General features: G+C 38.7%; 1 protein-coding gene and 1 long non-coding RNA gene across 2 annotated transcripts in view; one reads left to right on the forward strand and one right to left on the reverse strand.

Moving 5' to 3' along the window:
* The window catches only part of LOC120583186 (cAMP-specific 3',5'-cyclic phosphodiesterase 4B), a 39,822-nt gene extending 25,430 nt beyond the window's left edge, over positions 1–14,392 (forward strand). The window contains exons 3-10 of the mRNA XM_039838507.1: positions 2,326–2,504; positions 3,681–3,779; positions 3,924–4,088; positions 5,873–5,972; positions 7,893–8,047; positions 8,163–8,285; positions 8,998–9,180; positions 12,083–14,392. Coding sequence (XP_039694441.1) covers positions 2,326–2,504; positions 3,681–3,779; positions 3,924–4,088; positions 5,873–5,972; positions 7,893–8,047; positions 8,163–8,285; positions 8,998–9,180; positions 12,083–12,448 — 1,370 coding nt within the window. The 3' untranslated portion in view covers positions 12,449–14,392. The remainder of the gene's footprint in view (positions 1–2,325; positions 2,505–3,680; positions 3,780–3,923; positions 4,089–5,872; positions 5,973–7,892; positions 8,048–8,162; positions 8,286–8,997; positions 9,181–12,082) is intronic.
* Positions 11,342–12,699, reverse strand: LOC120583188 (uncharacterized). The gene is made up of 2 exons (XR_005647724.1): positions 12,572–12,699; positions 11,342–11,701 (listed from the first exon to the last, which is right to left on the reverse strand). It is a non-coding gene; the product is annotated as an uncharacterized LOC120583188 (long non-coding RNA).
* Positions 14,393–15,684: the final 1,292 nt, after the last annotated feature.

The following is a 15,684-nucleotide window of genomic DNA, read 5'->3' on the forward strand; positions in this document are numbered from 1 at the left end:
CTATATTTTGCATCTTTTTCATTCATTTGTTTGTTCTGTACCTGGTCCACTGTTTCCCACCGACTATTCTGACTATTCTGTAAGTGCAAATTCACTAAATGTGCATTGTGAATTTTAGAGTCTGTCTTTCAGGTTATTTCCACATTACTCTGGCTAAGCATTTAACAGAGGAAACTCAGAATAGGGAAACCTATCAGTTGTTCCAATGCCTGCTTAGGGAGACACCCATTAATGTCAAATTGGCACTCTCTGTGAATAATGGCTTTCTTCTTTATTGTAATGTTCCAGGCATAGACACAGTAGTGGTTCAGCTCAATTATTCGCTGTTGCAGGGGATCTTTAATTAAACAAAGGAAAAAAGCTGCTAGTTCCACCAGAGGTTTTTATATCTGCAATGGCACAGGAGAATCTAACAGCCTCTTTAACCAGACATGAGGAATAGTGAAAAACAGTGGTCGGGAAAGGCATGGGCTATTGTGACCTTTTATTTTAGCAAAAGTGGTAATTATTAGTAGTGAAGTGACAGGGGAAAAGTAATTTCAAAAATAACATAATATATAGTTTTTATGCCAGAGATTTTGAGACCAGAAAGAGATTTTTTACAGGAACTTCAGAACCGGGGTTCTATGCTATTAAATCACTGTGTCTGGAACAAAGTAATTGCAAAATAAATATCTGTTGAATAAATTGCCCTTTGAGCTTGGGCAAGTTGCTGACTTCATCTGAAAAGTGAGAGTGTGGGATTATTATTGGTTCCCCAACTTGGCTCTGATCGTCAGAGTCACTTGGGAAGCTTTTAAAAAGTACTGATTCAGTAGGACTGGGTGGGGCTCCTAAATCTGTATTTTTTGAAAGGTCCCTAGTGCCTCTGTTGCTGCACCAGTTTGGAAATCCCTAAGCTAATGGAGATGACCACTAAAATTCCTCCCTAAGCAAAGTTATAGGCTGCTCAGTCTAGGAGCTTGTGGGCACTTAGAGATGAAACTGGTATGCTAGGGAGAGAGAATACCCTTGCTTCAGTCCTACAGCCAGGTGTTGAGATGTACATGATGGCTGCTTCTGTCTTCCTGTGCTTCCTTTGCTTTGATGACTTGTCCCCAGGGCCCCATGAGCAGGCGGAGGTCTCTGGAGAGAACATGTGACTATGCCATCATCTGCAAAAGTTGAAAGCAAATAGTTTAGATCCCAGCATGCCATCTGGAAACATGGCATTTTCAAATAGAGAAGTTGTATTTGTACTAATTTTCACTGTAATAAGTAGAGATAAATGCAGGAACTTTTGAAAGCTGCGTTAACTCTTTCAGCCACAGGATGTCATTTAGTTCAATGAATAGCTGTTAAGCTATTTAATAAATTATTGCCTCAGTGCACTCCCAGGCATCCCTGGGCCTGAAAGAGTTAAGGCATTTTTCAGAAGCGCTCAGGATACATCCCTCTGTGAGGGAAACGGAATATTTGGTAGCTGATATTTTTCATAGCGTGATATAGAGAAAAGAGCTTCTGCGAGCAGGTAGACATGCTGTTTTTTCCCCCACTAATTCTAGTTCTATTATTACCTTGTTGTAGCAGAATTTTTCAAAAGATTAAATGAGATGAGCATGAATATTTACTAAGCATAAATATTTTGATAGAGGTAATGCCTGTTACGAATTGTTTATTATATAATTATTTTTGTAGAATTAATAAACACAAGACATGAAGTAAAACTAAAATTATAGTCTTTCTCTAAACCTCAAATGGCAATAAGCCAAGGCTTTAAAATAATTATTTGAAGATTGTAAACCATTTATTTCTCTATCATACATACTGCTCATCTAAATTGAAATTATAAGTTATATCCACCCGTAGTTATGTGGATTTTTTAAATTAAAAAGTTAATACAAATATAGTAAAATGAGCAGAACGTCAAGCCTGTTTTTATTAACCTTGTCTTGGCTGCACAAACCTTTTTATTACACAAACATATAAGTTATTCACTTAAAAAATCTGCATATAAATATTGATGCCCCACCTTAAAAATGTATAAGTGTAATTCTCCTAAGTTAGACTGCAAACAGAAGATCTGGGATTGAGTCCTCCTCTGCCACTTCTTGAACAACTTGTTTACCTCCTCTGGGCCTCAGTTTGCTTAGCAATAAAATGGGGCAAATTTTCTCATATTCTCCCCATTTATCTCACAGGATTGTCCTGGAGAGCAAGTGAAATAATGCATGACAGTTCTTTGTAAGATGCGAAATCCATTGAAGATTGTTAGAAGTCGTTTTGCACATTGCAGTGGGTTCTCATTGGCACACATGGTCTGAAAAACATATTCCTTTGTTGCAGACAAGCAGAATGATGTGGAGATTCCATCTCCCACTCAGAAAGACAGAGAGAAAAAGAAAAAACAACAGCTCATGACCCAGATAAGCGGAGTGAAGAAACTGATGCATAGCTCAAGCTTAAACAATACAAGCATCTCACGCTTTGGAGTCAACACAGAAAATGAAGATCATCTGGCTAAGGTGTGTATGAGCTGGGTGTGTGTGTGAGTACATGTAACTCTCAACTTCACAGGAAGCAGAGGCCCAAAACTACCTACTAGAAAATATTATAAGGAGGCTAGTGTGGCCTCTTCGTCCATTGCTGGGCATCTAATTAAAGACCCTTTTTTATATCAAAGGACCATTAAAAAATTCTAAATTGTATTTGTAAATGAATAGTTCCTCATGAATAAGAATCCTACTGAAGATACATTGGGAGAATCCAAGGGGAGGCCAGTAGGCACTATTAAATTATTCCAGAGGACATTTTGGGGACTGTATGCCAAGGACTAATGGGAAAATCTGCACTGATTGGCAGAGCTGGAGAAGAAATGAGAGAAATTGGCAGTACTGATTCTTGAGCCCAAATTCCAGTAGTGGAAGAAGGCACAGAAAGAGCATACATCCTCTAGGAGGCTGTGTATAGTGACTGCTGAGGTCCTCTCAGCCTTGTGAGAATGAAATGAGCTTACTATGAACAGGAGGACATTCAGTAAGGCCTTCTGAAAGATATTATTAGACTAAGGTTGATTATATAGTGGGCCAATTCTCCAAGGAGATCCTAGATTCTTTATACGAGATAATAATTAAGAATGGACTAAATTGCTCCTTTAATCAGATCATCTTAGAATAATCCCACAACCCAGGACTGAATGATGCTTCTTCCAGGTTTATCTAGGATATAATAGGTGACTGGCATTCTTTATAACTTTTTACATTAAATTAGGGTTGACTATGCACATTCTAGCAGCTAAGTTACTGACCTGGCCCTTAGTGATAATAGCCAAAGGGCAGAGGAGTATCCCTGAGATGATTTTACTAATAGGTCAGTGAGTAGTGAAAAGAAGAAACAGGGAACGGGGCTAGAGTGACCTCTAATCGCTTGCAACTACCACTGAACACAACATTGGTTGAGGACTGACATATGGCAAATATAGGTCAACGACTAAATTTATAAATGAAATATACAGAAACTTGTACCTAGAATGAGGATCCCAACATCCTAAGCCATTCCATTTTAACTTTTTCATGCAACTAGAACACTCTAAATAGACACATGAAAGACTTAGTCAGCCATTATTCAAAAAATAAATAAAAATAAGGAAGCATGCTGACAAAACTGTTTTTATTCCTAAATTTCTCTAATTTCGATTATAGGAACTGGAAGACCTGAACAAATGGGGCCTTAACATCTTCAATGTGGCTGGATATTCACACAATAGGCCTCTAACTTGCATCATGTATGCCATATTCCAGGTGAGTAAACAGGAGACAATGTTGGTTTTTCAACTGGATAGCTCTTTATGATTTTTTTTTCCCATTCCAGTTTACTTTTCTAATTGGCTTTTCTTCATTTTGGGGCATCCACTTATTTACTTTCTAATCCATTTTACTACATAGGAAAGAGACCTTCTAAAGACATTCAAAATCTCATCTGATACATTTGTAACCTACATGATGACTTTAGAAGACCATTACCATTCCGATGTGGCATATCATAACAGCCTACATGCTGCTGATGTAGCCCAGTCAACCCATGTTCTTCTTTCGACGCCAGCATTAGATGTGAGTAGTTAAGATCTGTTTTGCATACCTGCCCATACTCTTTAAAAAGTGCCATACAACATGTAATATATTTGCAGAAATAGTGTAATTAGATGATTGCATATATTTGAACTGGTTCTTGATTATGTATAGCATCTATCAGTTGGGTTACTAATAAAAATGGATGGCATTTCTACTTTGCTTTCTAATATCAGAGTAACCTTCCCTTTATATTTCTTACAATTGAAAAATTGTTTAATTATCAAGCAATTAACAGGACACCTTATTTTTTATTGTGTCTCTTGCATCTAACGGATGTCTAATTCAATATTTGGTATATAGTATATTTTCTCAATATGCAGATACTGATCTGAACTGCCCACACCATTCCAGGCACTGTGAGGGATAGCACAGAAACATAATATAAAATGTTCTCTATAGTTTCTGTTAAGAATAAGCATCTATAGGCCTATTTTCCTAAGGACTTATTAAACTAATTCTATGGGCTGAAGTAAAAGTAACTGAAAATCTAAATCTAGAACTGAAGAATTAGGCTAGATATCTTGCTAGAAGGTGGTTGTGACTCCTTCCCCAACAGATCAGTGCATTTGTACATACCAATATTAGCCACAATGTGCCTAGCAGACCATGTTCTTCCTTGACATATGGCAGTGGTGGTCAGGTGCTTCCAAAATGAGCAGGTTCACTGCTGGAAGAGACTGGCCAACCTTTATCCAGCTCCACCTTTGCAAGTCCAGTTTGGAAGGTGAAGCAAGATTGAATTAACCACAGCTCTATTGCTTGTATCCCATATTTCCTAATAAAAGAAATCCGAGGAGACTTGGGAAAGTGAGATGGAGCCAAGGCTGTTCTATTTCCCTGAATGAAAGAAACTATTATTTTTATGTTCTGTAGGAGCATCACAGAGTGAGCCAACACTGTTTATCAACTATCCACTATTGATAGTATACCTACTACATGGCCGGAAATTGACCACAAGTACCACAGATGTTTAGAGAAGGGAGAGTTCAGTGTGTCCTTGAGTAGTTAGATTGTAAAGCGAAATGGACACTGAGCTGGCATTTGAAGGATCAGCAGATTTAAGTAATCACAGAGATCAAGAAAAGACATTTCAACCAAAGAAAGACATTTTAGCCAGAAAGAATATATACCTACATAAATACTAGATTTAAATTATTATGTACCAGTGGAGGCAGAGGAGACTTATAAATGTTTTCAAATCTGGCCCATAGTAAACATTTAGTGGATAGGTCCTGAATGAATGGATGAATGAGTATATGAAACCTTCTGACCACACTACAGATTTAGCTTTCGGAAATAATTTATTGCCAGTGTTATGAGTCTAGAATTTGGCCTTTGTTCTCTAAGTTATTCAGCCAGAAAACATATGAAGGTTGTTATATCTCAGAGCAGAGCCAGTCTCACTTGCTTCTTTGACCTGTATATGCTTGTGTTATATAAGCACCTTTCTGCCATACCACTTATCCAGAAGCAAACATCAGGCAGCAGCTGATCACTCACCATGAGCATCGTGCTAATGCTTTCCTGCACCTCATCCTGTAGGCTTGATGAGGGCATGGGCTCCAGCCATCATCCCTTTCACATGAGACCTTACAATGATCAATAGAATCTACATTTAATTGAATTAGTATACTGAGATATTATAAAAATCGACAAACTATCCTTCTCCCAACAAGAATGAAATGGGATACTTTAATATGAACTTGAATAAACAGGATAGGCAAATGGGACATGGAGTTAAATGTGCTCATTTTGCTCTGCAGGCCGTCTTCACAGATTTGGAAATCCTGGCCGCCATTTTTGCAGCTGCTATCCATGACGTTGATCATCCTGGAGTCTCCAACCAGTTTCTCATCAACACAAGTGAGTTCACCACTAGGACAGTCATTTGAGATAATTGTATGATTCATTGCTTAACTTTTTTCCTTCTAATGTTTTTGTTATGGATAATAATAAGAGTAAAGATGAGGTAATCCTTCCATTCCACTCAAACTGCTCAGAGCTTTCCTGGATACTGTGTCCAGTCTGGCAACAGAATATTTGAGCTGCACGGAGAACTTGCAAAGGGTCAGAGGGGAGCCATAAAAAGTACAATATGTGAGGAAAGAGTAACAGACGTGGAATTATCCAGTAAGCACAAGGGAAGGCTTGGAATAATGTGATAATAATTTTCAGTATTATGCAGGGCTCTCGCACAGAGCATGGTCACCCACTAGTGTCCCTCTCTATTGAGGAAGAAGGCTCAAATGTTAGGTTTGAGTATGGGAACCCCGAAACAGAAATAAGACTCCAAAGAAAGCACTGAAATAGGTTTTCACAATTCAGGAGGAAGGGTCATTAAAAGTCTCATATACTGCAGAGGTTTGATTATGGATTGATTAGTCCGTAGCAGAAAGATGACTTCAGCAAACTTCAGGGCCAGTCCAGCCTTAGGATCTCAAGCCATATTCAAACCTTTGTATGCTCAAACTGTTTAGTATCCACGCTAATGAAAATCCGTGAATTCTTTCAGTTAATACACTGTGTCTATATGCTGAAAATCTAAGTACTTTTTCTTGTGAGAATACAGGTTTTCTGATGTCATGATTAACATCAAGTGCTAATGGTTTTATAGAAATGTTTGAGCTACTTTATCACCAGAATATCTGAGTGATCTAAGTGTGGGGTACATTGTTTTGTTTTGTTTTTTAACCTTGTTCTTCTATTGAAAGAACAAACTTTGGGCAACTACTCTATCAGCTGGTATCATGAATCAATCCATGTGTAGGCCAGTTAGCTTCACACAGAAAAATGATCTTTCTGTTATAGCCACCTACAACACTACCATACACAAAGCCAGTTTGTAGGTCTGCGCCCTTGATCACCAAGTTAGCAAGGCAAGAGTGCTGAAATGACTTCATATATCCCACCACTTTTTCTGAGGATGTAACTCAAAGCCCACCGCTAAAGCCATGGTTATGATTAACAGCACCTGCAATTAGTGACATATTATCATCATATAGCTATTACTCTTGATTAAGAGAAAATGTGGCCTCATGAGTTTGATGACTATGTTCTCAATTGCAGACCACGGTTCTGCCTAACGAAAGATGACTGTGATTTTTCTGTGTGAAAGGCAGGCTGGAAGCTGTAATTTACACATCCAGATATTGCAATTTCTGATGTACAAAGCCAGAAGGCAGAAAATTTGACATCAAGATTGTTCTCAAAAGCATTACTATTTTGTTACCATATTTATAGAAAGCTCAAAAAAACTACATTATTTGGATAAAATGAAATTTTACATTATCTTCTTTGAAAATCCAAAACTCACAATTGACAGAGCTGGGAAGCATATTGAAAAGTGAATATAGTTTGAAAATATTAATACATTTGATAAAGTTTTAGTTTATTCTTTTCCAAAGCACAAAATATATGACGACGTAAAGGAGATTACAATCTGAGATAAAAATAGGATTTAGCTGCTTGGGAATGCTCTTATTTAATGTCGAATTCTTTATGAAGTGAAGAAGGAAAAAAAGGTTTTAAAATACCATCAATTTTAATCAAAGAGAAAGCTTATGCACTAGTATCTACTAGACACTATTTTTTTCTTTTCTTTTTTTTTTTTTGAGACTGACTATATCTTTCTGTAGAGGGAGACTGTTTCTCCAAGAAGAAATGACGTGGATCTTGGTTCCTGAAACCACTTAAAGAGAACTAGATCTGATTTCACATTAAGATAATATTAGTGTTTGAACTGTACCCCTTTTTATTAAGTTGTCGTTTTTTCTCGTTTATTAGATTCAGAACTTGCTTTGATGTATAATGATGAATCTGTGTTGGAAAACCATCATCTGGCCGTGGGTTTCAAACTGCTGCAAGAAGAGCACTGTGACATCTTCCAGAATCTCAGCAAGAAACAGCGTCAGACACTCAGGAAAATGGTTATCGACATGGTAAGACTTCAGCCTCTCTGCATTCCTCACTTACTTTTACCTTTGCAGAAGGAGAAATTCCATTCTCTCCGATAAACTGAGCTTATTGAAAGTTTTCATTTTCTTTTTACCCAAGGTGTTGGCAACCGATATGTCCAAACATATGAGCCTGCTGGCAGACCTGAAGACAATGGTAGAAACAAAGAAAGTTACAAGTTCAGGTGTTCTCCTGCTCGACAACTATACTGATCGCATACAGGTATTTAATAAAAGCCTTTGATTTAACACAAAGCCAAACCAAACAACAATTAAAAATGAAAACGAACTTCAGTTGCATGTTCTAGGTTATTACTACAGCTTTGGGCTTATTTTAAGAACAAACTAAGCAAGCTAAGAAATACCTAAGAAAAACATTGCAGTTTATTCTCTAATTTATGAGGAAAAACATAACCCTATTTATTGAATCGCTTAGTTCTAAAAATAAATGGTAAAATCTATTTGCAATAAGGCGTACGTGACTGCTGTTTTCAAAAGCTCGTGTTTGGATATCAATCTCATTGACTTGAAGTTTGTTAGGTCTGTTTTGGTTATACAAATTGTCATCAGCTGGTCTCCTCTTTCCACAAGCAGAAAATATGAAGATATTTACTTTGAGTAGTTCTTTGCATTTTTTCCAAACTGAGGAAAGGAAAACGATGGCAGTATCTGACCTCTACTGTCCTTTCCAGTTTTAAATTCAGTGGCCATCAATCTAAGAAGACACACATTTTCCCTTTTGGGACTCCTCTAATGGTCAATGACCAACTCTGGCCAGCACCATTGTAATTCTGCTTTTTTGATGCACACACTATAATTATAATGCAACTAAAAATGTTCTTGGGTTTGGTACCAAGTGTACTAGTACGAGAGAGATGAGATGTTCTGGTAGTATTTACACCTAGTTTTATGGGATTTCCAAAACTTGATTTCAGGTCCTTCGCAACATGGTGCACTGTGCAGACCTGAGCAACCCCACCAAGTCCTTGGAATTGTATCGGCAGTGGACAGACCGCATCATGGAGGAATTTTTCCAGCAGGGAGACAAGGAGCGGGAAAGGGGAATGGAAATTAGCCCAATGTGCGATAAGCACACAGCCTCTGTGGAAAAATCCCAGGTATCTAATATAAGGTTTTCAAAGTTTTTGTGAGCTCTGCTGATTGTAGAACTGGAGGATTCTGTCTAGTTCCTTTCTTTTATATAAAATCGTAAGGAAGCAACTACTCATTTAGTTCCATTATACTCATGACTCATTCATTGCCTTCTCCATTACAGTCAGTTTCACAGGGTGGAGATAAAGCAGTCATCAGAACCCATCAAACTTTGGACTGTATATTCTCAGTTTGGATAGTTGTCTATGACCTTAGCAAATCCAGCTGATTGAACTGAAGGCTGCTGCTTCATCTCATCCACTTAGATTCCTCCTAGCTCTCTTTTTATCCAGGAGCTTTATTCTTGTTTCCTGCAGCCTATTTTTGCTATCTCTCCATAGTCAAGCATACTGCCACCATAACCAGAGGTAGTGAATCTTATTCCTACATACTTCTTCTACCTCATAGTCCAAGCTCTGTCCTGTGTTCTCTTCTGAGGTTGCCTCTACACCTCTGAGAACATGCTGACATCTTCCAGTTATGTCAAAAGCTACAAAGTCCCTGTGTGCTGAAGACAAATACACTGGAGGCGGGGGGTTGCAGAAAGGCTCCAGAGGCCTCTAGTTGCAGAGTATATAGCACTAGAAAGTGTCACTATTCCTACAAAGGCTTCAGGACTTGCTGAAAAGTTTCTTTTTTTTTTTTAGAACAAAAAATAGCCTGAGCCAGGTGGTCATGATTGAGAGAATGAGTCTATAGGCTGTCCAAGGTTTTTCTCACAAAAGCACTTACAGTGTTTTGTGTTAGTGTTTATCCTCTCCCTGCTATCTGCTACCCCCAAATTTCCATATGCTTGTATATGAGTGTATAATTCCTTTGCAGTTATTTGGTTGCTTCTTAAAGAAACTCAGTCAAATGAGTTTAAAATCTGTGAACGTGTTCTAAAAGTCTAATATGCTATAAAAATGCATAACATTAATTTAGGACCAATTCAAATACCCTAAAGCCTTAATTAGAACAAGATCTTAATCAATCAATCAATTAATTAATTAATTAATTAGAATGCCCTTTCATGAACTACGATTTTTTAAATATTTATCTAGTGTCAATGCTGTTTTCCACACATTTGCCCATATATTATCCTATTTGAACCTCCACACAGCCTTGTGAGGTAGCTTGTATTTCCTCAGTGTGTCAGGTGAAGAAGCTGTCCTCTTGGTCCCTTTCACCAGCTCTTTAGTGACTCGGCCACCCCTACCTAAAGCTCTTCACTCTCCATCACTGTGGACAGGTCTCCCTGTGGCCATGACATTGTGGTTCTAGCTGGTATTTCCCATAGATGTGCTCTGTCTGAGTCATCTGGCAATAAAGCCTTTGACTAAGTGCTGTTAGGATTTGTAGAGCTCTCTTATTCCAGGACCTAGGAAATAAGCAACTAGAGGCCACCTTTCAGAAAATGCTGAGCATTTAGCAGAAGCAAAACAAATGAAGAAAGGAAATGACTGCATTGTATTCACATGATTCAATTTTCTCCAGTGCCTTGAGCTTGTTTTTTCAGGTCCCTGGAAAACACCTTGAAAATAGTCTCTAAAGTCAATTAGACACACGTAAAGAAGAAAAAGAGAGGGAAAAAGAGTGGGTGGAAGCAAAAGAAATATCTGAATCAAATACAATCTAGTTCTTATAACTAATGCAGGTCAGAGCTGCCCTGTCTTTAGCATAAATTCTATTCAGGCTAGGGAATCACCAGAGAGAAGAGAGATGAGAGACAAATAAGATGTAAATGAGTTCACATATGACTAAGACTCTTTAATATGCTACAACCTCGATGTATTAAATGACCGGCCAAAAGCTAGAATATTAATGAAGAGAAGTTTCCAGTAGTGTGGAAATGTAGCTATATAATCTCCCATGGGTGCATATAAATTGCCCTCGCTCATCTCCCCCTGAATACCAAACTAACATCTCTCCAGCTCGCTAGACCCTGACAGGGGAATTCCATTCCCTCATTCAACTGATGCCTATTCTTTTTCTCAACCTGCTCCCACCCCCAGTGTTTCCTGTTTGTCCCACAATGAAGAGGTCAGCATGCGGCCACAGAGCCAGCTCATACAGGATGCATAGTGCCTGTGTAAACCATAACAGAGCCATAAGCCTCATATTTATTCGCAGGAACACTCGCACAGGAACTGCTTAATTGTTTTTATTTTCCCTTCTTTCTCCTGATGGAAATGACTATGTGCCTTATGGATCTAAAACAATCGCAGACGTGTCCATAGAGGGGATATTTGTTTAGGGGCTTGAAGTATTTTCAGATGTTTTACCAAACTCATCTGTAAACCAAAAGCATTCCACAGGACTTGAGACATTTCAGAGTAGTCAGAGGCTGGCCCCCATTCTTTGGAACTGTAGCATATTTTCAAGTTATCAGGGAAGGAATGTTGAGTCAGAACTTCTTAGACCTGGGGCTTCCTTCTTCAGAGAATGACTCACAGAAGCCAAGTAATGACAGTCATTCCCGGCCAGGGTTACATCCAGACTTCTTATCTGGCACATGTAAAAGGAAAAGTCGTCAGTTATACTGAGACGTGAGACGAACACAAGGTTTGGAATCAGACAAAGCTGGGACTGAGGCCCAGCTCCACCACTTACTGGCTCTGTGACCTCCATCGAGATATTTAATCTCAATGAGTCTTAGTTTCCTCCTTTGTAGATAGTGGGTAACAATACTTTGCAGGACTAAGAGCAGTGATTTTTATATTGCATCCAGTGCAGGACATACTATATACAGTAGTTGCTCAAATAATGGGATCCATTATTAACAAACTCTCTGGGGTTGTTGCTTTTTCTTTGCATGGAAACCAGGATGACGTGTTTGGTTTTTAAGGCCCATCACAATAACAGATTTGTGACCTTATTTTCCTCCAGGTTGGTTTCATTGACTACATTGTCCATCCGCTGTGGGAGACATGGGCAGATCTGGTACAGCCTGATGCACAGGACATTCTGGACACATTAGAAGATAACAGGAACTGGTATCAGAGCATGATACCCCAGAGTCCCTCCCCACCGCTGGACGAGCAGAACAGAGACTGCCAGGGGCTGATGGAGAAGTTTCAATTTGAACTGACCCTAGAAGAGGAGGATTCTGAAGGACCTGAAAGAGAGGGAGAGGGCCACAACTATTTCAGCAGCACAAAGACACTTTGTGTGATCGACCCAGAAAATAGGGATTCACTGGAAGAGACCGATGTGGACATTGCGACAGAAGACAAGTCCCCAGTCGACACATAATCTCCCTCTCTGTGTGGAGATGTACATTCCACCTTGACAAGCATGCCAGCTGTATGGTAGGGCCAGCCCACCATGGAGGCCAAGGCCTGCACAGGACAAGGGCCATGTGGCTTTTCAAGTTACTTGAGTATGGAGCCAGAGTGCAAGACCGTGAAGCAAATAGCAGCTCAGGAAATTCCACGGTTGACTTGCCTTGCTTGCAAGCTTGGTGGAGAGCTGAAGCTTCATGTGGTACTGGAGGCCAAGTTCGGATCACGACTAAATGGCCTGAAAATAGAAGACACAAAACTGAGAGATTTTTCTGCACTAAGTTTTGGGAATCTGTCCCCTCTAGTGACTGAACTGACTGATAACTTCATTTATAAATCTGCTCACCTGTCCCTTTGTCTGCCAACCTGTGTGCCTTTTTTGTAAAACATTTTCACGTCTTTAAAATGCCTGTTGAATACGTAGAGTTTAGTATCAACTTCTACACAGATAAGCGTTCAAAGTTGACACAAACTTTTTTTGACTCTTTCTGGAAAAAAAAAAAAAGGAAAGAAAATGGTCTTCCTTCTTTCTTGGGCAATATCTTTCACTTTACTACAGTTACTTTTGCAAATTGAAAGGATACGCTTCTAACCACATTCTACTTCCTTCCCCTGTTGTCCCATCTGATTCCACAGTTGCCCTTATAACCTATCTCTCTTTGCCTGCCTTGAACAGTACTTTTTCTCCTTGAGAGTTTCACTTTTTTTCTGTCAACAGAATAAAGTTGAATAAACTAAGGGGTAGGAAGGGAGCAGTTGTGCTGTTCACAGTAACCGTCTGTGTAAAACTAGCGTAATAAGGCAGTGCGCCCTGTGGTGTCCGGAATTCCTATGCCACTGGGAGCTTCATTGCCCCATGCTGTTCTCCCCCTCCTCTCTTCACTCTCACACCCAATTATGCCATTTTCAATTTAATGCTGCCGTCTTTCTCTTGCACTGCCTTCTGCGCTAACACCTTCATTTCTGTTTATAACCATGTATTTATTACTTAATGTATATAATGTAATGTTTTGTAAGTTATTAATTTATATATCTAACATTGCCTGCCAATGGTGGTGTTAAATTCATGTAGAAAACTCTGCCTAAGAGTTGCGATTTTCTTGTAACGTTTTGTATTGTGTATTCTATAAACTGAACATTGCTTAAGAGAGATATACGGCCCCCTTGCCAGTGACATCATCGGTGGGCTCTTTTACTCAGAGGGTCTGCCCTTTACCTGTCTGAGTTGCTAATACTGCTCAACACCTTTATGAACCAGTTTAGAAACAGGATTCTCACATTGGATACTGAATGGTTTATATGGAGCTTTTACTTTTGTATAGTTCGATAGGGGTAGGAGGCAATGGGATGTAGTTTTCACCTATGTTCTGTCCAAATCTGTGTACACACAAGTTGGGCTCTAACGGGGTTCTACTGTAACTGTGGCTTCAGTTTAAAAAGCAACACTACATTTGCTCACAGATGGTTCTTCTGAGTGTTTCCAAACTACTGACTTTGAAAAGAAAGCCTCCTGCCTGCCATTAAGCAGGAATGTCATGTTCAAATTAATTACAAAAGAAAACAATAAAACAATGTGAATTTTATAATAAAATGTGAACTGATGTAGTAAATTATGCAAATGTGAAGCTTCTCATAACAGTTGTTAGGCCTCTTACTGGCTTCAGTCTCAGTTTGTAAAATATATTTCATGCTTTCAGTTCAGCATTGTGACTCAATAGTTAAAGAAATGGCACAAATGTGCATGACTAATGGGTTTGTATATCTATGAACACTGCATTATTTCGGGTGGACATTTTATTTTCAAAAGCTTCTCACAATGTATCTTATAATACTATTATTATTATATATTGTGTTCAACTGCATTCTTAACAGACTTTTCTATGAGGTGAATAAACAAAAGCATGATTAGATTAGACTGTAGGCCCAATTATTTTGTGGTTAGTTCTGACGTATTAAAAGCAGACCTTTTTTCGCTTCTCTTCTAACATACCCCACAAAGAAAACCAACCACTTTGCCTGGCCAACATCAAAACTGAAGTTTCAGAATCTGTGTCTGAAAAGTCCCCAACTTGGAACATTACACATTTTCTTAGCAATCGTTCACCCAGTTGCTAAGAAAATGGGAAGAGAGGTAATGAAAGAAACCAAACAGAACCACCTTAAGAATCTGAAGAGTTTAATTTACTAGGTAAATAAAGGGAATCTCCATCTTCTCTGAGGCCTCTGGAAAAGTGAATCATAGAATCACAGAACATTAGTCAGATGGTCCCATTGATCATTTGACACAGGAAGAATCTGAGGCGCAAATAGTCCTCTGAAAGCACAGTTCACAGAACTCCTGCGGACACTTGTGGTCTTCTCGATGATCCATGGAGTCTTCTGTTGATCAAATGGTTAGGCTTTTATTTTTTGAAAGAACCGTGTAGATATCATAAGCAAAATATTTTGTTGAATGCTTTGTTGAAATCTTATAGTTAGCTTTAAAAAAATTATACTGAGAAGTGTGTGTGTGTATGTGTGTGTGTGTGTGGTTAAGAAGTTTGCAAGAATCAGTAGATGACTCAGGTAAGCGGTTTGTGAACAAGTAAGAGGGTCTGCTCTAGAGAACTCCACTCAAAAAAATGGAATCATTATATTTCTTTATAGAGATAATTGAAGATGAGCCAACATTGCAGAATCAGCTTGCCCGCTAGCTACAGAGCTAATATTTATAGCATTTCGTCACCACCCCTGATTTCCAATTGCACCCCACCATCTCTGAGCCTTTACTGATTGAGCGACAAAAGTGAATCCGTTAGAATAACCACAGGGGGGACTTTTAAAATGTCTACAGCCATAAATATTTATAAATGTTTGTAGGTCTGTTTCTACAGAGAAGTTGTTCTTAACCCTTGCTGCAAAATGAGAATCATCTGGGGAATACCTATTTTTTTTAAATGTTAATGTTTGGCCCTCATCCTTACCTCAGATTTCTATATGAATTGGTCTTGAATGGAGCCCTGGGTATCAGATTTTTTAAATTCTCCTGAGATAATTCTAATATGTAATTGTGAGTAGGGAACCACTGTCCAGAGAGAGAAATATGCTTGCAGCTAAGGCTTTTGTCTTAGTCCATCAGGGGTGCTGTAACAAAATACCAAAACTAGGTAAATTAAAAACAACAGAAATTTATTTCTCACAGTTCTAGAGGCCAGGAAGTCCAAGATT

The sequence above is a fragment of the Pteropus medius genome, unplaced genomic scaffold (genome assembly GCF_902729225.1).
Source record: "Pteropus medius unplaced genomic scaffold, Ma_sr-lr_union100, whole genome shotgun sequence".
Lineage (NCBI taxonomy): Eukaryota > Metazoa > Chordata > Mammalia > Chiroptera > Pteropodidae > Pteropus > Pteropus medius.